Source organism: Aythya marila, assembly GCF_965140915.1.
Source record: "Aythya marila genome assembly, chromosome: 13".
Taxonomy (NCBI): Eukaryota; Metazoa; Chordata; class Aves; order Anseriformes; family Anatidae; genus Aythya; species Aythya marila.
The window spans coordinates 19,928,613-19,951,541 of NC_139054.1; the positions used below are offsets into that span (position 1 = coordinate 19,928,613).

General features: G+C 40.5%; 1 protein-coding gene across 1 annotated transcript in view; it reads left to right on the forward strand.

Moving 5' to 3' along the window:
• Positions 1-22,929, forward strand: part of TENM1 (teneurin transmembrane protein 1) — a 328,347-nt gene that overhangs the window by 287,503 nt on the left and 17,915 nt on the right. The window contains exons 23-25 of the mRNA XM_082770995.1: positions 12,804-13,170; positions 14,962-15,472; positions 20,061-20,233. Coding sequence (XP_082627121.1) covers positions 12,804-13,170; positions 14,962-15,472; positions 20,061-20,233 — 1,051 coding nt within the window. The remainder of the gene's footprint in view (positions 1-12,803; positions 13,171-14,961; positions 15,473-20,060; positions 20,234-22,929) is intronic.

The window sequence follows — 22,929 nt, forward strand, 5'->3', positions numbered from 1 at the left end:
AGCCATGAGATAGAAGTCCTTAGGAAAACGGACTTCATTAGATCCAGTGATCATAGAAGTTATATTGACATTGTGGGAGGCTTTGTGTGAAAGGAAAAAACACTTCAGCTCAGCTTGAGCGATAAACTTTGTTTCTCTTCTGCCTCCATTGCTGTGGTGAGAGCTGAGGAGGGAATTAGGAGCTATTTTGACCATCTTGCAATTTCGTCCCCTATCTTTCCTCCCCTGAGAAATACGTGGGCTGAATTTCCACCACTGTGAACCTCAAGTCATTTATATCTGTGCAGTTAGTGTTTGGGAATAGTTTAAACCAATCTTGAGCATATTCCCTGCAAATGGAGAGACTAAACATTTGCAAGGGAACAGAAAATGAATCCCAAGAGCTTACTCTTAGCCTGTAACCACGGCCTTGTTCTCAAGCTGATGTCAGTCCCACTAGGCATGAGTCTGTGCCAAAGCAATAGCTCCAGCCTGATTTATAATGTTAATAACTGTCACTGCTGTGTTCCAAAATGAAAGGTCTGGTTCGAAGACTTTTTCTTGACATTTGCACTTCATCAACCTTTGTTCAGCAGTTCGCCATGTGAGGGAACCATCTATATGGTGTTGCTTCACATAAACTTCAGTGACACTGCAAAATGTTTTGCTCCCTCGTAAAAAATGTGACAGCATTTCTTATGTGGGCAATTTGCTTACACAGGTCAAATTAAAAGGCACATTTCTAGAGTAGCGTTTAAAGGGGAGTGACTGGACAGGGACCCACACATGGCAAGAATGCCACGTACTGGGCAGCCTGCCTTGAATGACTGGTGCAGAGGAGAGCAGTAAGTAGTTCTGTCAAAGACCTCCATGAAATAGTGAAGTGAGGAACAGAATGCTGCAAAATGGGAGTTAAGATGAACAGAATCACTTTAAAATGTAGTTTATTTCTCAATAAAGCAAACACTGACATTGCTCCCGCAGTCACAAGAGCTGCAGGCATTACCCACCTGCATCTGCGTGGGCACAATATGCTTCAGTGGCAATGTGGAAGCCTTTTGAGCAGAACAAAAAGCTGCCTGGACATGGTGACCTCGCTTGAGAGCAGTGATGAGGGGCTGCTCATTGGAGCAAGAGGCCTGAACAGGACTTTCCCTGGGTGCATTTGGAGACAGGAAAGGAAAATGTGAAGACAGAAACATGATCTGATGAGTGGGTAGAAGAAGGGGGAGTGAGCTGCCGGTAGAAAACCCAAATGATTCTAGGCTGAAGTACTGTCAAGCCAGGGTGAGAGCAGGATAGCAACTGCAGGATTACAGAGAGCCAATTAATTCATTAGTATTACAGGCTGGAGGACCACTCACTTTCTTTTTAGGCATTTCTCTACAAACGTGACAGTTTAAACTGCATTCTTGAAAAAGTGGAAAGCAGAAAATGTTTTCTTCTTGTCTTGTTTTAGCACCAGGTACTTAGTATTGTCATTGTGTTAGAAAGTTACATCCCATCAAAAAGCAGCAGCTTGGTTTGCAAAGCAAAGCATTGCAAAACTACTGCTCTTCATTTGCTTTTAGTCCTCTACCTGGGTGAGGCTTTTTGCCATGCTCTTCTAGTTAAGCATAATTAATGCATCTCAAATATTCAGAATCCTTGGGCTGTGTATCTCAGTGCTTTGCAGAAGCATGTTTTATATGTATGCTTGAAATTGCCAAACAGAAAGTACACAAAGCAAAAACAATGATTTATTAGTCCTTTATTTGTGGTCTTCCTCACAGGAGACTTCCAGAGCTTTATTGTTATTTTTTCTAATTCTTGATGTATGAAGTAGTCCAGAAAAGCTGTTATTTTTTTCCAGTATAAAGTTGTCCTATCCTCTGGTTCTTCTTACTCCACTGCTTAATTTCTTGTCCTTTCTTCTCTGCCCTTGCTGGAGTACCAGAGAAACTAACAAGAGTGGAAGTTGTGGCCCCAGCAAAATCAGCAGCTGCTTTGCCACTGACTTCAGTGGAACCAGGGCTTCTCTTCAGGTGCTTTGCCAAGCTTAATTGAAAGGGTAGTGGGTGGCAAGTGAGTAGAAAGGAGCAACTATCCTAAGAGGATGTATGTGCTTCTGAAGGACAGACCAAGGCAGGTCATGGCCAGAGCCTCTATGGAGTCATTTTCAAACTTTTTCTGAAATGAGGCCCCCTCGAATAATTTAAGTTAGTCTTTGGTAACCAGAAACCTGTACAAAATAATTCCAGTGATAATAGCATATGCAGGAAAAAGCAGTCACTAGTATCCACACTTCGAAGAAAAAAACAAGCTGAAAACCTTTTTAAAAAAGGATCTTCAAATAGAAGATGAAATAATATTTTCCCGGGGATGGAGGAGAGGTTAAGTACCCTCCCTTTAACAGGAACTGAGAGAAAGGATTAGGACCTCGGGTGGAAAAGAATCTGCGAAAGCTCATGAATCAAACTTGTAGGTGTATAATGTGATTTTTAGAATATCAAACAGAAAGCAGGATGGTTTCATCACAGCTAATTTATATTCTAATCAAATTATTCTATCACTGAACTTGAAATGCTAGTCATAGAAGCAAGATACCATGCGATGAAGTCATGCTGCAGTTTCTTCCTTAAAGTCCCAAGTGCTCTTCTTCAATTGGTCACCTGTAGAACAGCAATTTATGTCAATTATCTTCCATAAATAATGCATTACTACTGAGTAAAAGTTCTGTGTACATATTAATCAGCTTTCAGCAATCGCATCCTTTTTCTTGACTGTTGAGAAATGGAGCATTGTACACTTTGTGTGATCCAAGGTGAAGAGGAGACCTGACAGACTGCTGCTCATGATTTTTATCTGACTTTTTGCTATTCACAGACAGGGGTTTTTTTTCTAATGACAAACTGCAAGAAGTAAGAAATGTCTGCAAGAAGTAGATGGCTGGCAAGAAGGTAACAGCTCAGCCCTGTGTCAGTGTTCTTGGGTGCAACCAGGGCTGGCTAGTTCCGAGGTTCTCCTGTCATTTCCTCAAGCACCCAATTCCTCTGGTTGCTTCACATTTTAGTCTGTATGTACAAGTAGCCTTCTGATTAAATATGGTTTCAGCATGATGGAGTCTGGTGATGAGTTATTTATGGCAGAGGTCCCGTATCTGCATTGCTGAATGACTCTGCTGTAAATTTTTAGCACAGCTTTGCCAGGCTGGTGAGAATCTGCAGTGGGTTGAGATACATTGGTGACTATATCTGATATTTTCATCTGCTGAGGAGACATAGTGGACAAAATGTATGCATGAAGAATATATACTTAATAGATACCTGCATATGCACATGTAACTCTGTCTATATACATATATATGTATATACATATATATACATATACATATATATGTATGTATATGTGTTTTTACATGTCCTGCAGAGCTACCATAAGTAGTCAGATAGTGAAAGCCCAGTCCCTGTCTTCCAGCAGTCCAAGTCCACTGATGAGAAGGGAATGTGGGTATCGAAGGAAGCATGTGGAGGCAAGCCAAGTAGGCAGTGTCCCTCCTTTTCTTTCAATCCAGTTGTTCACCTACATCCACTAGTAATAATGCCTACCTGTAATTTAAGAAATATTTGCTTTGATGGAGGTGATTGCTACTTCAGCCATTTTTCTAAGATTGTCAGGGCTGATACTGAGAGTGTATGTGTCTCGTCCTCTCGCCAATCAACCCAACACAATCTGTGGAGTAAAAGGCTCAGATCCAGCAAGTTTTGTGAGTTATAAAGTGAATAACTTCACTTGAAGCTGGCTTTATTGTCTCTGTTTCAAATCTTTCGGGTTGCCCAGTGTGTTCTGCTTTGTGCATTTGGAGATGTAGCACAGAAATAGGGTGAGGGAGATCAAATAAGTCTGGAGCTTGAATACAGGAGAGTTTTGAGGCCCACAGTCACCAGAGGTGATGGTGTGCTTCCTTCAGAGATGTTTTGTGCTGCAGGGAAAGAAATTACTGCACTAAGTCGCAGTTAGATTGTCCTACCAGAGTGGGAGCTGGTCTTTGTACTCTTGGTCTCTCCATGTCAGGTCAGGTGAAAGCTTACTGAAATTACACAAACCAGTGTAAGTGAAAAATAAAAACATGTAGGCATTTAATTTTATTGTCAGGTTATTGAAATTTTACATAGCTGCAAACTGCTGCATTTGAAACTATAAAAGCAAGTGTGGGAATGGTTGCATGACTGAAGGCATTGCACCACACCAACTGCTGGGAGGGGGTTCAGAAAAGCCAGCACAGCGATCAGTCTGGCCTGCAAATTGCTCCAGGTGCTAAGGGGAACCTGAAAGTCTGTAGATCCTGTCAAAACAACCCTGTAATAATAACTGCTTACAAAGAGCAGGACTTTGAAGCATGTCAGCATGAGGGAACTCTAGAGGATGTTGTTCCCTTGCTGTCTGGGTATTTCTTGGGTCTCAAAGCTAGTTATAAACAAAGGCTGAAAAGGTTTTAATACTGGGAAGTGTTGCTTTGGAGGTATTAGTGATATCTCCAGTATTACTGTTAGGACTCAAACAGAAGCAAGCTGTGGCAACCACAGAAGTAAGGGGCTGTGCCTGAGAGATGGCAGTGAGGAACACCTGACTTCTCCTCTTCATGATGAAGGTTTGGCTTCAGCATCTTTTCTACCATTGTTTCTGCCAAGTAAAAATGAATGAATAGGCATTGTGTTAGTGGAGAGGGAAAAAAAAAAAAAAAAAAAAAAAAGCAAATTTTAAGACAGAAATTGGTTATATCCATTTGTAGCATGCCATACAGAGGTTGAATTTATAGCTGTGCATTCTCAAGTTTGGGCACAGAGAGATGCAAACAGAATGATAGAGAGTAGCACATTTTGCAGAATGTTACTCTGACTATAGCGCTCACATTTACAAACAAATTAGCTAAAAATGTCTGAAGGACATGCAGCTTTTACAAACCGGGCCTCATCTCCTGATGATAGATTCCACTGGGATGGGAACGGCATGCAAAATGATACACTGCCTTGGAGGATAAATTCATGAAGTTTAGCAATGTAGGTCACATTGCAGGAAAATCATAAGCATCTGAATATCACTCGGTAGCCATTCAATCAACTGCTCAAAGCAAAATGGAAAACTGAACAGCATGTAGATGTAGGTGAAAACTGGAGAAAGTCATGATATGATGTAAAACCCTCTAGGTCTTCCATCCATATGTATTTCTTTTTTCTTCAATTTTTCTTGCCAGTTCATAGTTAGATTTCTGTGTCCGTATCAATGGTAACAACAAAGCCAACTTTTTTTGCTATTCCTAGTATGAACTATAATAAGCACATTGAATGGTTCATGAAGGGTATGTCAAAAATTCAGGGAATCAGGAGAGATCATATGATTGAAACTTGATATAAGTAGCCTAATTGTAAGCCAGTCATTTCGTTGTGAAATGATTTTTGCATGCTCCCATCCAGGAGGATTCATAACATATACTATTTGTTTCAGTGTTCTTGGGTTTTAAGGAATAAAGGAAAATAGAAGTTTTATAAAACGGTTTCAGAAGTCTCTAAATCTAGCATTGTGTAGAGAGACTCCTGTTGCTTTCTAGATCTAGAAAATACTGAGAACCTGAGATCCAGGATATGCTAGAGAAGTTGAGAGCCTTTCTGAATACATCTTGAATTTTTCTTGGGAACATTAGTCCTAAACTTTATCATTGTATGCTTTTCTGGCACAATCTGATAATGCAAATCTAAATATGCATCACAGCAATAACCAATGCCCTTAGCTGACAAAAATTTAAAATAGAGTGCCTGCTTGTAATCTTAGACAAGGATCAAATACTCTCCAGTGAGTTTTCATGCAAGTATCTACTCAATATAAATGATAGTTACGTAGAATTTCTGCAAGGAGTACAGTTTTCTTGTTTGTTCTGCAAAATGCAGGATGCCTAAGTACTTTTATTAGCTTTTTGAAGTCTAAGAGCAGTATGAATTTGCTTTCTATGCAAGATGACAGCTAGTTGGATTACACTGATTCTGCTCATTTTAAGTATCTATTGTGTAAATACTTGAGAAAAATCGATGGCAGAAAATCATGTTATGATAACAATTAATCTTGGTGATAATTTCTGAAAAAGTAAGGACTCAAATTATTTCAATTGCTTTTCGTGTCTAGAATTTCTTTTATCCATAAAAAATATATGTATTATTTGCAGGAAAAAAAAAATCAAAACTTGTCTGTATTGGTTTTGCATTAACTCTCTGCTCCAGTTTCGTGAAGAACTAGTTTGTTCTTCATCGGTGTCACCTCCTGCCCAGCCCAGGGCCAGGGGAGTAGCACCACTGTCACACCTCACGATTCTGCAGAGACAGAATCACAGAATTCTGGGCACAAGCCTGTAGGAAGGTTTAATTAATAAAAAAAAAAAAAAAAAAAAGTCTTGAGTTTGACTCAGTGTTCAGGGCAGAGCCAGAATATTTGGGCGATGTGTTCACAGCAGCTGGTGTTGTTCTCAGGAAGGGTTTTTGTTTTCTTTGTGAGCTGGAGTTACTTTCAGATTTGAAAATTTAATTTTGGTGTATCCTCTCTTCTCAGTTTTCAGGCTAGATGCTTTCATAAACCTCAGGAGTTATTGAAAGCAAAAGACATTGCAATATACTAGCTCCCACCTCTCACTATTCTCAAACAGCTTTTAATTACTGTCTCAGTTTAAGCTTTTCAAGATCTTTTTCCCACCTTTTCTGCATTCATAAATTCTGGACCCAGAATGGGAAGCTGAGGCCAAAATTAGTGAGAGATGTATTGAGATTTATGTAATCTTACTTCTGTGCCATCTCATCTACCCAGCACAGGACCTGGCAGTACAAGTTAGAAAGTGAGGCACAGCAGTGTTAGTCTTGTTAGCTGGATTACCAGCTACTCCCTCTCCCTCCTTTTGGTTATGCAAATTAACTGTAGAGGCATGTTTGGAGGACATCTATTCCCACTTCAGCACTGGGGACACGTTTGGGTTAGATTCAGATTCATGGTCTATTTTCAGACATTTTAATTGAAGAGTCTGAGATTCCTCCTCTCAGAGGTACCAGCCTGCTAGAAATACGTCTTAAATTCCTTCTGGGTGTTTAAGAAAGTATTTTTTTCGTAACCTGCATAAACCATGGATACTATGTTTAAACAGACTTAAATGGCTTAGGAATCTAAGTCCCATTGATTTTCATAGTCAATGGGCTTATGTGTTTCTGGATAATCTTCTATTATTAAATAGAGGCAGCGTGAAACCTGTCCCCATGGAAATCAACTCTTCCTATCAATTTAGTAGAGCCAAGATTCCTCATACAGTCTTTGAAGTTGTGAAACAGAAGAAAAAATCATAAAAAAAAGAAATTATGAAACAACAAGAGAGCTGGAAACAGAACACAAAAAAGCTTGCAGCAAGTGAAGGAAGACGAGCAGTGAAAACCAGTGGTGTGGTCCTTGCCTTTGCACTCCTCCACTGCTCCCTCATCCACTGCAGATAATTGACAGCAGAGGTAGGCTGGCAGGCAGAGTACTCAGGCCATGATCCCAGGGAGCTGGTGGCCTTAAACCTCTAAGCTGCATCTGTAAATGTGCCACAGCTGCTTTCCCAGTCTAGGGTAGAAAAAAACAGTCATTGGGCTGCAAAACTCATTTATTTTGGTTTTGCACTTGGGAACAATGAACGGAGAGAAAGCAAGATTTGTAAAGCTTAGAGCAGGGGCTGCTACAGCTGAACTGCATAATTCCGAATTTTATAATATGCAGCATCAGGAGCATGAGAAACAAAGGCTCATTCAGCGTGGGAGGAAGCTGCAATCCCACCGTGGGGAAGTGTTCCCCTGTGTCAGACCACATGAGCTGAATTATGGCTCTGTGTGCCATTAAGGAAGAAGCTAAGCTGCTGAGGGGAGCTGACAGTGTCAGTGTCAACAAAGGAAAGAGCCCAGAAGTGAGACCAAACTGACAGAAGATGATGAAAAAATATCTGTGGTTGTCAACTGTGAGAAAATAGAGAGAAATATATGTAATGAGACATCCTGTAAAACATTCAGGGAAGCAGAACCAGTCTCCTTCAGCCTTGCAAACTACATGCTCATCCCTAATAGACCACCTGGGCAAGTCCTTTCTCCAAGCCTTTTCTCACAGAGGGAAAGAGAAGAAAAATGAAGAGGTTAGACAGAAAAGTGAAAAACGGTAAAACACCACTTAGAATAACGCTGTGGTGTGAAACAGGGGTAGGACTGGAAACAGCAGCTGAAGTGAGTATACATAGGAGGAGATGAGAAAACGAATTTAGCAGCAACAGAGAAATATGGAGGAGGTTGTGATCAGGTCTGCGAATGCATATCATAGAGCTGAACGCACACAAAGTTAGCATAAATAAAAGTGCTTGACGCTGAGCAGTACAGATAGGAAGTAATCCATCAGTAAGGACTATCAGAAAAAAATTGGCATGAATTTCATGCTAGTACATGAAATTGAACCAAAACATACAAGCAATGCATGGCAAGAAATCAAAGCAATGGTGAGGCCTTTTTTATGGATTTGTGCAGCTTCTTTTAATCCACAATAAATTAAGTTTATCCTATTGAAATAGGCCCCAGCATCTCAAACAGTTAAGCTCTTGAAATCTGCATCTGAGTACAAGGATAAACTTTTTCCCTCATTACTTCTCTTACTTTGATATGAACTGTAGAGTGTTTGGTCTGTTTTCCTTCAAATAACACCAAAAATACCACAGTTGTAAATTATTGTGCAAAATGTGCACAAGTTTTAGCCATATGGTCAAAACCAAAAGCAAAATGGTATTCTTCATGAACTAGCACTGAAATGTTCGCCCTTGTGTATGTTCAAGAAGTATATTAGTGAATGCTGCTTTACAAAAAAAAACTCACATTATTCATTTAATTTTAATCCTTTACTATGGGAGGAATATTTCAAGTTTTCAAAACCAGATAGATAGGTAGGTAGATAGTTATACAAACACATAAATATATTTGCAAGAAAGGAAAAAATATCAATAAGGTCCGAGAGCTATTTATCTACCTAAATGTAGATCTCCCCATGGAAATTCATTTAAAGTGAAATCATCTTAGTGTACTTTGTGTTTTCCAGCACACTTGACATGAAAAAATGTATTAGAAAGTACATCAGTACACCTACATCAGTAGGTGTTAATTTTGCACTTCTCAATCCAGACATTGATTATTAGATATAGGGGGAGCCTTTATGTTGACAGTTAAATGCTGAATTCCCAGAAAAGTTGACATGTTAATACTTATATGCAAAAGGTCTCATTGCTCAAGGGTTCACTTGTTTCCGCAGTGATTTCCATTGCATATGCTCAATCTCCGGTGAACTAAAACAGGATTGTCACCTGAGAATTTCAATCTGTAAAGTAACGTGCTGACTGCTACTGAACAAATCTTGTCTGTTTGTTTATAATGGGGTAATCCGCAATGCCATTTCTGTACACTGCTTAAAAAAAGAAGCCATCATGTATCAGAAAAAAACATTTGTGGTTGGAGCAATTTTTGGTTATAAAAAAAATACATATATGGGAGACAGCTTTCTATGGGGGCTTGTGAAGTTCTGCTTCAGATTAAATGTATATTAACTGATTTAATATTCTAACCCTAACTAAGTTTTTTATCTGGAAAAACTTTTAAATAGGCACAGTCATATCAGATGAGAATTGAAGTGCTTCTCTGTAATATGTTTATTGGCTTTGAATGAAGCACAACTGATGGTTTGGTCACAGAAATCTGCCAGAGGGCAGCTTGCTCTCAAAGAAAAGAAACAACCACTGACTTTTCAAGGTAACAGTGAACCTAAGGGTGCACTTACACTTCAGCTTAAGCTGATTGAGGTGATTAGTTTTTAGCCAGCAACGTGTAACCACAGACGGCAGGAGCACTAAAAGAGCAGTCCTGCTGCAGGGGCTGCAGGGGGAGAAGGGCTGGGTGGAACGGCAGCAGCCCCAGCTCACACAGGTTTAAGATGCCATGAAGCTAGATCCTGACAAGAACAATGCAGGTGGTTTTCCAAATCTGTGAAATTCTTCCGCAGATCTAGAATGCTCAGTATTTTGTATTTGTTTCTATGTTTGATTGCTTTACTTGGCCTCTTTTTCCCTCCAGTTGCACTAGCATGAGCTTGCAGTGAGCAGCAGTTGTTTTTATGCTGCAGCCTCCAGACAGGTACATGCTAGCTTTAATATTTCACCTGGAATTAGACCATTAATACATCCATGACTGCTTTAAACCCAGGAATGAGAAGCTGTAGCCATTCTTCTGTGAGCTTTGCAAAAAGCTAGGTGACAGGTCAGGTGTAGTAACCAGAATTATTTACATGATGTCCCCAGCTCTAATTTTATCTATTTTTATCATAATGCAGCTAGATTTACAGAAGTGATCAGTAGGAAAGCAAATGTGCTTCCAGATAATGACAGCTGTTAAGACTCAACCTCTTCATGGGTTGTAGGCACCTCACTGCAAGTGAAATGGACATTTCCATAAAAGCTTATTCTACCTCAATAAACAAAACCAGCCTCAAATCAATCAGAGAAAAAGTTGTTTTGGTCCAAATCAGTCTCTGTTTATCTGCAAGACACCAGACATACCTTCACAGTGGGAGGAATTCAATTTAATCACTGGGGCAAAGATAACGTGCCCGGTCCATGAAGGAAAACCATGTATTAAGACATGGCAGGTGTTATGCAGAGTCATTATGGTAAAAATAGGTAATTTCAGTCCGAACTTTTTCTCACTAATAATCTAGTTATGGTTTTACAGCAAAGTGATCTATGAAGGAGGCACTGCAGTTAAGGATGTCTTTTTGCTATTAAAAATAATCCATTTGCTTTGATAGAGCAATCAAATGTTCAGCATTAAAGGTACATTGCAGATATGTTTCTTCCAATTTTCCTGCAAATAGCCTTGCAGAGGGTTCAGCTTCCTAGTGAGCTCTCAGCTGAAGCAAGGAAAACTAACTAGCAGCTCTGTGTACAGCAGCCCTAACACACTGGGTGAAATCCAGGCAATCTCACATGCCCAGAATTCAGCACCTTTATGGGAGGAATCTGTTTCCAACTGTTTCACCACATTTATCATAATTTGGAATGACTCCACCACCTGGTTCAGAAGAGATCCTGAACCCAACAGCATTAGTCTTAATGTCAGTTATTATGCTGTCTAGTAAAATGGACTGGGCACAAGGAGGAGTTCGATTATTCCATGAGCCTTCATAATTATGTGGTGCACCATGTAACCACGCAGGGCGAGACACAGTAGCCACAGTGCCCTCGCTTTATTAAAGCATCAATTATTAAACCAGCAATGTACTAGTGGAAATGAGATTGTTCAGGAAATACCGATACTCGCAAAAGGCAGAGACTTGGCCTTCAGCCTGGTGCTTGAGCTGACCCCAGGCGAGCAGGTGGCTTGCAATGGCCACACACTCCACCATATGTTATTCTGCAGCACTGAACATTGTATTAGCATCTGCAGTCTCTACGTTCATAGATCTTTTAATTAGTGCATTGGGAAAATGAACAAAAAAAGCAACCAAATCGGTAAATGAAATAGTGGAAGCTTCTGTGACAACTGTGTATAAATCCACTGCATTTTAGCCTGGCATTTGTTCTCTTCTGATAGCTGAAATATTTAGTCCAGAAAAATTCCACTCAGACAAAAGCAGCCATCTCTTCGCAAAGCACCCTGAGACAGACAAAAATAGACTGTGTTGCAATCTCTGCAACTCACTTGTTCTCTGACCTTTCCGCAGACAAAGTTGCAACCCAAATCCTCCATCAGCCATTAGCTGGGGAGCGGGACCAGTCTCCTCCGTTGCTGTTTCCCAGTCCACCTCCACCACTTACTGAGCTTTCTCAATAGGAGCAGTTCAAAGCTGTGGCAAGCACGCACTGCAGACATCATCCTCCATACCAGTTGTCTTTCAGGGTGACGGACTGCCCCACCTCTAACTGGGAACATGCTATATTCCTGCAGATCCTGATGCAGCAAGCATCAGGCAAGTGAGGTCATTCTTCTAGCATCTCAGAAAACTTGGAAACTTTGCTTGGTTGGTGCTCTCACTTGCATGGAAAAAGACAAAAAGCTCACCTTAAGTATGAAGAATATCCTTAATACATGACTGAAATATTGAATTGACAAACCAAAATCATTATAAATAATTATGGCTCAGCTACTGTATTATGTGAAGTCTGATATATTGGTGTATTACTGTGTTATAAAGAATTAATGAGCTTGTATTTCTTATGGCACATCAGTCTTATTAACGTTTCTGGCCTGGTAACTAAATTGTGGCAATGTGTCGTACTCTCCTACTGTGTCATTTTCCTTTTGCGCTAACGGTCAATTAGAGTGTTAGGACATTGACAACCTCTAACTGTTTTCCACTCTGCCAGTGTTGACTACAGCCTTGGAACAATAACGCTCAGACCTGGAGAATTTCCTGGCTGATATGGCGTGACATGAAGTGTATGCTTTTATTTGCATGAGTGCATAGGTATAATAAAGTTCCGTCCTTAATAGACTTGTGCAAATACATTTCAGAGGGTGCAAAATTACTTTCAAAATCAAGTTTAGTTCCACATTGGTGCTGGATCTCAGAAAAGAGTATGCTTGTAGAAACTTCTTCTGCCAAAAGCAGTAGCCCATAGTAGCATAGCAGCAGTGGGCAAATCCACTGAGTGCCTTGATGACATGGTCATCAGAGATGGTTGAACAAAACTGTCTTATTGTCGTAATCATCCTTTTTTCTTGTCTTCTTTTCCCTGCCTTCCTCTCAATTTGTTTTCCCAGGTGCGGCTAGAGTGGCCAACAGACCTCACAGTGAACCCCCTAGACAACTCACTGTATGTCCTGGACAACAACATCGTCCTGCAGATCTCTGAGAACAGGCGTGTGCGCATCATTGCAGGGCGCCCCATTCACTGCCAGGTGCCAGGCATCGACCACTTCATCATCAGCAAGGTGGCCATCCATTCCACCCTGGAGTCAGCCAGAGCCATCGCTGTATCTCACAGTGGGATCCTCTACATTGCAGAGACAGATGAAAGAAAGATCAATCGTATACAACAGGTCACAACCAACGGTGAGATCTCCATAATCGCTGGAACCCCATCAGATTGTGACTGCAAGATTGATCCTAATTGTGACTGTTTTTCAGGTAAGACAACACTTTTTGCTTTCCTGTCCCTGGTCTGTTGAGACCTTCTGGCACAGCTGCAGACCAGCAAAGTGATAGAAGGAAGGAGAACTGAGCAATAGTTCAGTTTTCTTGGAAAACTGAAAACCTTTTCAGCAGCTCTTTGTTTAACCCATTGGGTGCAGAGATGTTAGTCTTTCAGTTGTCACTGGAACCTCTGGGTGGCTTTAGATTTTCCTGTTTGAATATAGACATTACAAACAATTTGAAATGATCTCCAAGAATGTTTTTTTGTGTCAGCTTTACTCATGCTGAAGACAGTATCAGCCCCAGTGCAGATTGCACCTAAATGCTACTGGATCAGGCAGCCTTCTTCACCATGGAGAGTACCAGAATATTCCACATCCAGTGAAAAGCACTAGCTCACACCTTGCCATTGTTTGTGTCCCATGGCACACCTAGCTAAATGATGCAAACACATGTTACTCAAAATTTCTGCTTCCTTGTGCTTTTCAAACTGGGCCCACCAGTGCCAGACCCACACCACACCTCCTGGTCATTCTCAGCAGCACAGCTCTCCCCTCAATGCAACAAAACTAATTTTGACTTTTTTTTTCATACAATCGTATTTAATGATGGAACAAAGGAGAGTGTTCCCATCTACAGAGGAATGCGGTATGTTGTCATCTTGTCATCTCCAAGAACCACTTTGTTCAGTTTCGTAATACCATCATAATTCTTAAGCCTTCTGTTTCAAGCAAAAGGTTAATTACTGACAAGAAAACATTAAGTATGTCAAGAAATGAGAAAAAAAAATGTCAATGGTCTTCCACGGGAGGCGAGTTCCTGACCCAGAGTTGCTAATCAAAGTCTCATGAGCTTTGCCACGTGCTGCCAGCTTCAGTTACAGCTCTGTTGGACCAGCGCTGAATAGGGTCCTGTCCAGTGTTCCTATTGAGGGACTCTCTCATCAGTGCAAAAAATAAAACCTTTGGCAAATCTAATGATTGTGCCAGTGCTGGGTTGGTGAAAGGCAGGGTCAGGCTGGCAGAAAGACCAGCTAATTTGTCTGTTTCCAAGGCAGCAAAGGGTGTGCTGAAAATTTCCATCAAATTGCATTTTTCAGTCAGGAGAAGGGGAGCAATAGAAACAGTAACACATTGTTCCCTAAGAGTGAGGCTTAATAGGCTTTCTTGTTAGTTACACAAAATCCTGGCCATGTGAAGTCATTTAGATATGCATATACAGCCCACGATCATGCAAATATCCTCCCTGAACCTTGAAATACACAGTATTTATGTATACCAAGTAAATTATCAAGTAATATCAGAAGGGGTGATTTTGAGGGCCCTTTTTGGCTATTATAATTTATTTTCCTGTAGTGTGAGCTTTTAATAAGTACAAACTAATCTTTGGTTCACTGTCATTTTAACTGAATTACTGATTTTTATTTTCTGTTTTATTTATATCACAATTCTACTCAGACTACATACCAACAGACAAGAAATAGGAAACAAAACTTACCTGTCATAATTTTTTTTCCTTCACGTTTTGCCACACAATACTTCCCTGAGCAACAGGGTTTTGGAGTTAACAGAAATGATGTAAATTAGATAATTTATAGTTTGTTTGTCTTTACTGAGACTGATCTAGAATTGCACCAACTTTAGATAATGGGGGTTTAGGTAATGGGAAGAAGATACTATTTTATTGACAAGCAAATGATCCTGAGGAGAAGCAGTGCGGCAGGCTTCGAGGTTCAGCTTAAATACAGATACTACAGATTACTAAAACTACCATTTTTTCCCACAGGTGATGGTGGATATGCCAAAGATGCAAAGCTGAAAGCTCCTTCTTCCCTAGCAGTCTCTCCTGATGACACGCTGTATGTAGCAGACCTTGGAAATGTTCGCATCCGCTCAGTCAGCCGGAACAAGGCTCACCTCAGTGACACGAACATGTACGAGATTGCCTCACCAGCAGATCAAGAACTGTATCAGTTCACCATCAACGGCACCCACCTGCACACACTGAACCTCATCACGAGGGACTATATTTACAATTTCACCTACAGCAGTGAAGGGGATATTGGCACGATCACCAGCAGTAATGGGAATTCAGTGCACATCCGCAGAGACACGAGCGGCTTGCCCCTGTGGATTGTGGTGCCGGGCGGCCAGGTGTACTGGCTGACAATAAGCAGCAATGGGGTTCTGAAAAGGGTTTATGCCCAAGGCTACAACCTGGCTCTGATGACATATCCCGGAAACACAGGACTTCTAGCAACCAAAAGCGATGAAAATGGATGGACAACTGTGTATGAGTAAGTCCATGACATTAAGTGCCTGGTGTAAGGAACACTGTTTTAAACATACATTGAAATTTTTTGAGTCAGTTCTAGTAATTTCAGAAGACACCCTGCTACTAACACTGTATGGAAAGGACAAGCAGTGCTGTTGTACAAGCTTTTACAATATGAAACACTATCATTTCTTAAGTGCTTGTCATATGTAAAAGCTCTGTGCATAGTGCCCATTATATGTAGCAAAAAAATGCCTGAAGTTATACTTCATTCATAATTCATTACTGTGAGTCTCTGTTTCTCTAAATGCAAATGTGGTTTTGGAATTTTTGGTATCTAAAGAAGTAGAGGTAAGTTGTGATATGAATCACAGATTTGCAAAATTCTTGAGGAAGGCAAAAAAGGGAAAATTACTATACTCATAGGAAAAAGGAATGTTACAAAAGAAATTTAGAATCTCAGTGGAAGGAATGTTCAAACACAGGAGTGGATTTGTCCTATCAGCAGGGAAACAGGATATATAAGGAAAAAAAAAAAAAGGTATGTAATAGCAAAAGGATATGTATCAGGAGTGGCCTTACAAGCAAGATGTTGAGACATTTGACAGGGCTCCTTAAGAGCAAGACAAGACAGTAAAGATACAGTAAGAACTTCCCAGACTGGTCCCAGAGAGAGTGCAACCCAAGAGAAAATTCATGTTTGATTCATAAAGAGGTGTGAAGTATCAGGATTTCTCATTATTTATAATTAATCATCATAATCCCTCTTAGAGGAAGTGACAAGTGATTGATGGAAGTCATATGTTAACATTGCACTATCAGTTCACAGTTCAAGGAGAATTATGCCTGCTTTCTGTAGGGCATGGGAGTTTATCATTAAAAACAAAAGTGAAAAGACGTCCAGGTGAGATATGAGCAGAACACACATTGAGGAGAATTAAGTTACTGCATAAGTCACCTGGAGAGGCAATTGAGTCACCATCATTACAGTTTTTTTAGAATTACATTTTATTAAAATGGTAGGATAGCAAGTAGGATAAAAGCAGAGAAAACTGCTGGCTAGAGTGTGGGATTTGTTATTCAAGGGAATGTTTTTCTATTCTGCCTTCCATTATTCTGCCAAAACCAGGCTGAATTGACAGAGTTGATCTAAGTATAAGCAATTAGGGCCATTTTTGACAATAAGCAGGAATACAAAACCATACAGGACCTTCCCGGTTCCGTTCTCATGATCAGGCACCTACTGATAGAAGTTAAAAGTATTGTGCAAAAATACAAAGCTCACTGTTGTGCTGGTGCTGTTTAAACATTGACTGAAGAGTGGTACCTATTATATGCAGAACTGAATTCAAATATGTGCTTCCTTGGAATAACTTCAGCACCAGGACTGATCCATTTAAATCTGTACCTGAGGATGGGATCAATCCCAACCATGGACACTTTCAAAAGCTTTCACAGTAGCTCCAAGTCACATCTATTATTTCTTAAAATGCTGAACAACATGCATCGTTGCAGGGCCTTGATTGTTTGAGCATGTTAGAGCAGATTATGTGCAGTCATGTGCTTCTCAGTGGGCTTAGTATCAGTACTCTTACTCTGTCCAACAGACCCTGAGTGTAAATCTTTTCAGACAATTATTGATCATGCCTGTTGTCTTCTGGCAAGCAGTTTGTTAAAGTAGGACTCATGCTTAGTGAGATTTTCTTTTAAAGTATTTTGCCTGTTTGCAAGTGCCTGCCATTGTAAGTAATACTGATTTTTTCATGCAAAGATACTTGGAAAGACACTGTCCTTTCAGTTGTACCAACTGCGTGACGGTGTACTTCTACCAATCTAGATCAGTCGGTAGAATTAAGAGAATTACAGCTGTTAACATTACAAAAATAACAGCAAGATTAAATAGTGAAGTCATTTTTTAGTGAAGTAATATTTATAATATTACTAGTGAGGTAATATTTATTACTTATATTATATTATATTATATTATATTACATATATTATTAGTATTAATAGTGAAGTAATATTTATAACAGTGAAGTAATATTTATTGTTCAGGCCAATATTTCACATCATCTTCATAACATATTACAACTTCCTGAGTGGTTGAGATACCAGTGTCACCCAAGCTGCTGCAGTCAGAGAGACAATTGACTATTAAGAATGCTGTGCTGAATAGATGGGTTTTCAGGACTTGGTTTTCCCTTTTTGCTATTAACAGGTCATAGGGGATGATGGTCCTTAGTCATCCTTTAAGCAAACATTACTTTCCAGTAATGTAATTTAAAAATTGGTAAGGGTAACTTAGATATGAATTGCTTCAAGTCATGTATAAACACAGTATTGAAGTCAAGAAGATTAAGAGATGAACAACTCTCCAATTGCTTAGAATCACCTTTTCTGTTTAAACTAGTTTTGCATTCACATCCCAAAGTTCAACCCATAGTACTGTCAAGCTGACATAGGGATAAGTTTGTTTAACAACATATATCACATGTACTTGGGAATATGAGCAAAGATAATGAACTATTCAGAACATCTACCTAGATGTCAGATTCACTCACAGAGGGAGATTATTAAGAGGTAGAAAACTACCTACAAAAGTACTCGTCATCCATCTACTCTAATCTGATGGAATGGAAGTACTGAAAGACCTCTTGCATAAAATTATAGCTAATGTACAATTCCAGTCATCTAAGTTGTTTTTGTTTGTTTGTTTGTTTGCTTTAATATTATATCATTAAAGCCATAAAAGGGGGGGGCGGGGAGGGGGGCACTGGGCCTCTATTAAATCAAGAACAAGAAAACACCTGCGAGAAACAACCCTCTCTGAAAAAATTAAATAGACCGCTTTCCCTTTGAAATGATACAAATCTTAATTGTGCTACACATCGAAATGCAAATAGATTGTGAAGCTCTATCCCCAAGCGTGCATTTCTAATATTCGTGAGCACTTCCTCATGTGAGTACTGAAATCTATGCAACTATTTGCATGATTAAATGGTCACTGGCATGATTAACAGTGGTATAACTGGGCACCAAATTAACATTAAGAAATATGTCGTGATTCTGCCCCTATTAGTATGGGTAGGACATTCCCCTACAAGAACAGAGCCCAAGTGTGCTATTATCCATCATGTGAAAGATGGCAGAATCTGTCCTCAGAGGGCTGGTTTCTTGGAGCAATCTGGAATAAAAAAGCCCTTTAGATGGTCAAACTATTACTGAGACACTGAGCGTTCTCCTTGAAGTTAGTGGGACCATCTTGGCATGTGCTCTGCAGCCTCATTTTAATTGTTCAGCACCTTATCTAGTCTATGATTCTGTATTTCTGGGTGCTCCTGTGCAGAGCCAGGAGTTGGACTCGATGACTGTTGGTCCATTCTAACTCAGGATATTGTATGATTCTTATGATTCCCATTTTCAGCTACATGGACAGTTGTGTATCTCATCATTAGCAGCATCCAGCAGCAAAAGCAGATTCTTAGCAGAGGTGCATCCTGACTTTTAAGCACAACTACATTCCAATAAACTGTCTGCATTTATGCCTTAAAAATGCATAATTTGAGGATTTTTCTATGGTATGGTAGTAAACTCACATAACTTAGCAAGCTGTCATATCTGTTTCATCAAGCAGTAAATGAAATGTAATTGCCCAACATTCATGGAGTTTTCTAATGATGAAAAGTAGTGCTCTGAATCAGTTTTAATCACTGGGTGTGGCGCCCAGTCAATTGGCACAGAATGGCACGAGGGAGGAATGTGAGGAAATCGCGTGATATATGAGGGCAGGAAGAGACGAAAGAGAGAGAGATCGTATTGTATTTAACATTTAATGAATTTATTTGTCAAAAAAAAAAAAAAAAAAAAAAAGCAAGATGTTCACTAGGTTCATTCTCCACTGTTTCATTTGAAAGGAACAGCTGCTCTATTTTTTCTTTTTTATATCATGTGGAAAAGAAAATTCCTGATTTTGTTCACCAATACTTTTTGTGATATACAGATTATGTATGAGTAATTAGGGGTAAACAAGGGTCCTAAAGAAAGGATGCCAGCACATGAAAGTGAAAGACATGGCCAGCTCATCTGCTGATGTGAATTGAAAGAGCTCCCCATTGGAGGCAACAGGGCTTTACCAGTTGATACACCAGCTGAGAAATGCTTTGTGAGTGAGGGGAGACAGTTAATAAAACGTGAAAACCTACTTATGCTTTCCTACCTGCATGAGTAGGCTTATATTTTATGAAAAGGGGTTGGTTTTACTCATGCAAATACGTCTGCAGTATCAGTGAGCTCTTTTGGATGAGTAAAGATGTGTTTGGATCAATAAGATTTTGAATATGGGAGTCATTAATATGGAACAGTATCAAGCACCAACCATTGTTCTGTATCGTTTTCTTTGTGAACCATCAGAAAGAACAAACTGTTTATCTGTGGAACTGAAGAGACACATTAGAAACAGTGCTCCAGAGGTTTTGAATTACTTACTGACTTTTTCATAACGTGTTGACAGTATCCCCCCCACTTTTTTTTTTTTTTTTTTTTTTTTTAGTAGCATCTACAAGACAACAGTGATGTATTTTCGTGGCTCACTTTAACATCATGCGTTGCAGGTATGACTCTGATGGCCACCTGACCAATGCGACATTCCCAACTGGGGAAGTCAGCAGCTTCCACAGTGATGTTGAAAAACTGACAAGAGTGGAACTTGATACTTCAAACCGAGAGAACGTGATCACGGCCACAAACTTCTCAGCTACCTCTACAATATATACCTTAAAACAAGGTAATTAAGGCGTTTATGTTATTTCTTCCTTTAGAATTATATTTAAAACTCTAAACATTGCATTCTTAATTGTTTGACAAAAAGACAATAAAATTAGTTCGTTTGTTTCTTCCTTGCTTCAGTTCAAATACCTAGATACTACTTACATTTCTCATGGTGTTCCTTTTAGGAGCAAACCACCAGTGAATGCTTTTCCTCCTAGAAAAGTCCCATTGGTAGATTCCAGTTACTAAAATCTCTGAAGGATGCATTCTATTTCCCACATTGGTATTCAGGGGAATTGGACCGACCCATAATACACTGAGCTTTGTTATTCTGAGAAATACTGACCAAAAAGTGCCCTGCTCCACTGTTGTTTTAGTAGTGAAATGCTTTGTTTGGCCAATGCCATGAATTCACAGAATCACAGAACGGTTTTGGTTGGCAGGGACCTTAAAGCCCATCCAGCTCCAACCCCCTGTCATGGGCAGGGACACTTCCCACCAGTTCAGGCTGCCCAGAGCCCCATCCAGCCTGGCCTTGAACACCTCCAGGAATGGGGCATCCACAGCTTCCATGGGCAGCCTGTTCAGTGCCTCACTACCCTCTGAGTAAAGACTTTCTTCCAAACATCTAATCTAAATCTCCCGTCTTTTAGTACAATGCCATGCATCAGTCTCTCACTTGGATTCCTCGATCCTATGCTGCCTGCTAAGCTCCTCTTGCAGCATGGGAACTTGGCTCGAAAAATTTGTCCAGCTGGGCACACTGTCACCCATGACACCCATCTCTGTCTTCAGTCCGTAGAGGAACTTCCAGATTCTGGAGTTCCCTGCAACTGAGGGTCTGGGCAGCTCTTTCAGTCCTTGGGAGGTCTGTCTGGGTGTAGGTGCCTGCATGGGGAGGTTGTTGCCCCTCTCTCTGGGTTTTAGCCTTAGCTAGGCAGTTGCAGCGGGTGGTGTGGTGGTTTTACTCAGGTGGGCAGCCGAGCTCCACCACAACTGCTCTCTCACTCCCCCTCTCCTCAAAGAGGAAGGGGGAGAAAATACAACACAGAGAACTCAAGGTTTGAGATGAGAAAGGTTTAATTAAAGGGAAAGGGAATGGGGAGGAAAAACAGAAAGAAAAGAAACAATCAGTCCGCGTGGAAGCAGAGAGAGAGAAAAAATTATTCTCTACTTCCCATCAGCGAGCAGTGTTCGGCCACGTCCTGGGAAGCAGGGCCTCAAACGCGTAGTGGTTGTTCAGGAGGAACAGCCCCCTCCCCCACGAGAGCCCCCCCTTTTATTGCTGAGTGTGACATCAGGTGTTATGGAATATCCCTTTGGTTGGTTTAGGTCAGCTGCCCCAGCAATGTCCCCTCCCCATCACTTGCCCACCCCCAGCCTGCTGGCTCTTGGGGGCTTGGAAGGAGTCCTGATGCTGTGCCAGCACTACACAGCAATAGACACAACACTGGAGTGATATCAGTGCTGTTCCAGCTACGAGTGCAGAGCACAGCACTGTGCGGGCTGCTGCAGGGAAAAGGTGACTCCAGCTCAGACAGACCCAACACAGTTGGACACCATTTTTGTTTCAGCAGACAGCTGCTTCTTGTTGTTCCCAACATAGAAGAAAGTGGCCTGCCTTCCTCCTTCACTGTGCATGCTCTCCAATTCTTTCTGGTAATGCTGTGACCTGGCTCGTTGGAAGGAGGAAGGCATGACCCATGTCTGCTGGTGGCTGCCTCGGCACTGAGATTTTAACTCAACCCCTGTGCACATGTCATTTTAACTCAACCCCTGGCAGCTTCAGTCTGCTGGTGTACTGGATCTTTTGAGAAGAACTTGCTCTCTGCCTAATGGAAGTGCCACAGCGTCTTCCTTCAGATTGTGCAGATTCATCCCCTAAGTTTTGAGTTTACATAATTTAATCGATCTGTTTTTTCCTCTATGTTAATTTTTCTGTAGCAAGTGCGTTGTTCAGCAAGAAGGGAAGAAGCTTTGGGAGCTGGTGCTGGGAAATAGGTTTGCATTTCTTGCAGGCCTGCTACAGAGAAGGTCTGCTTTGTAACTTGGAGCAATTCACCGATGTTTATCATTCTCAGCTTTAGTTCTATGAGGAAAAAATAGGAAGAACTCACAAGATACTCACTCATCCCTTTTCACTACTGCATTGCAGAGACAACACTGAATAAATGGAAAGAATTATATTATATTGCAGTATCACTTGTTAGTGTTTCTCCAAGTGATCCCACCTGCTCTCTGCATCATCTGCTGACTGCCCAATTGTGTTTGTCTTAAATGCAAAGCTTCTCAAAGAAGGGATATTACTGCTTTGTGTCTCAGAACAGTGAGCTAGCACACTACCAGCAGCACCAGAAATGAACAGCTATAGTTGTTATTATACCTATCCTATTTATGAATTTATATAGTTTGCATATTTCCATATCTCTGTAAAACTACTGTGAAGCAATCTGTGAACAAACAACAGACATTTTATCCTTACCTCTGAGTCAAAAAGTCTCTTTTAATGCAATATCCATTATCTTCACTTTCTGACATACCCAACTGTTGTCCATATATTCGCGCCTGAAGATCTGGCCCAATTACTTCAGCTGGTGTGCAATAGCTAAGAAAAAGATACTTTTCCTTAATATCACTAAAAAAAAAGTCGCTAGCTGGTAGGTGTTCAGTTATATTTTAAAGGCTTTGTCCCTTAACCCTAAACATGCAGAT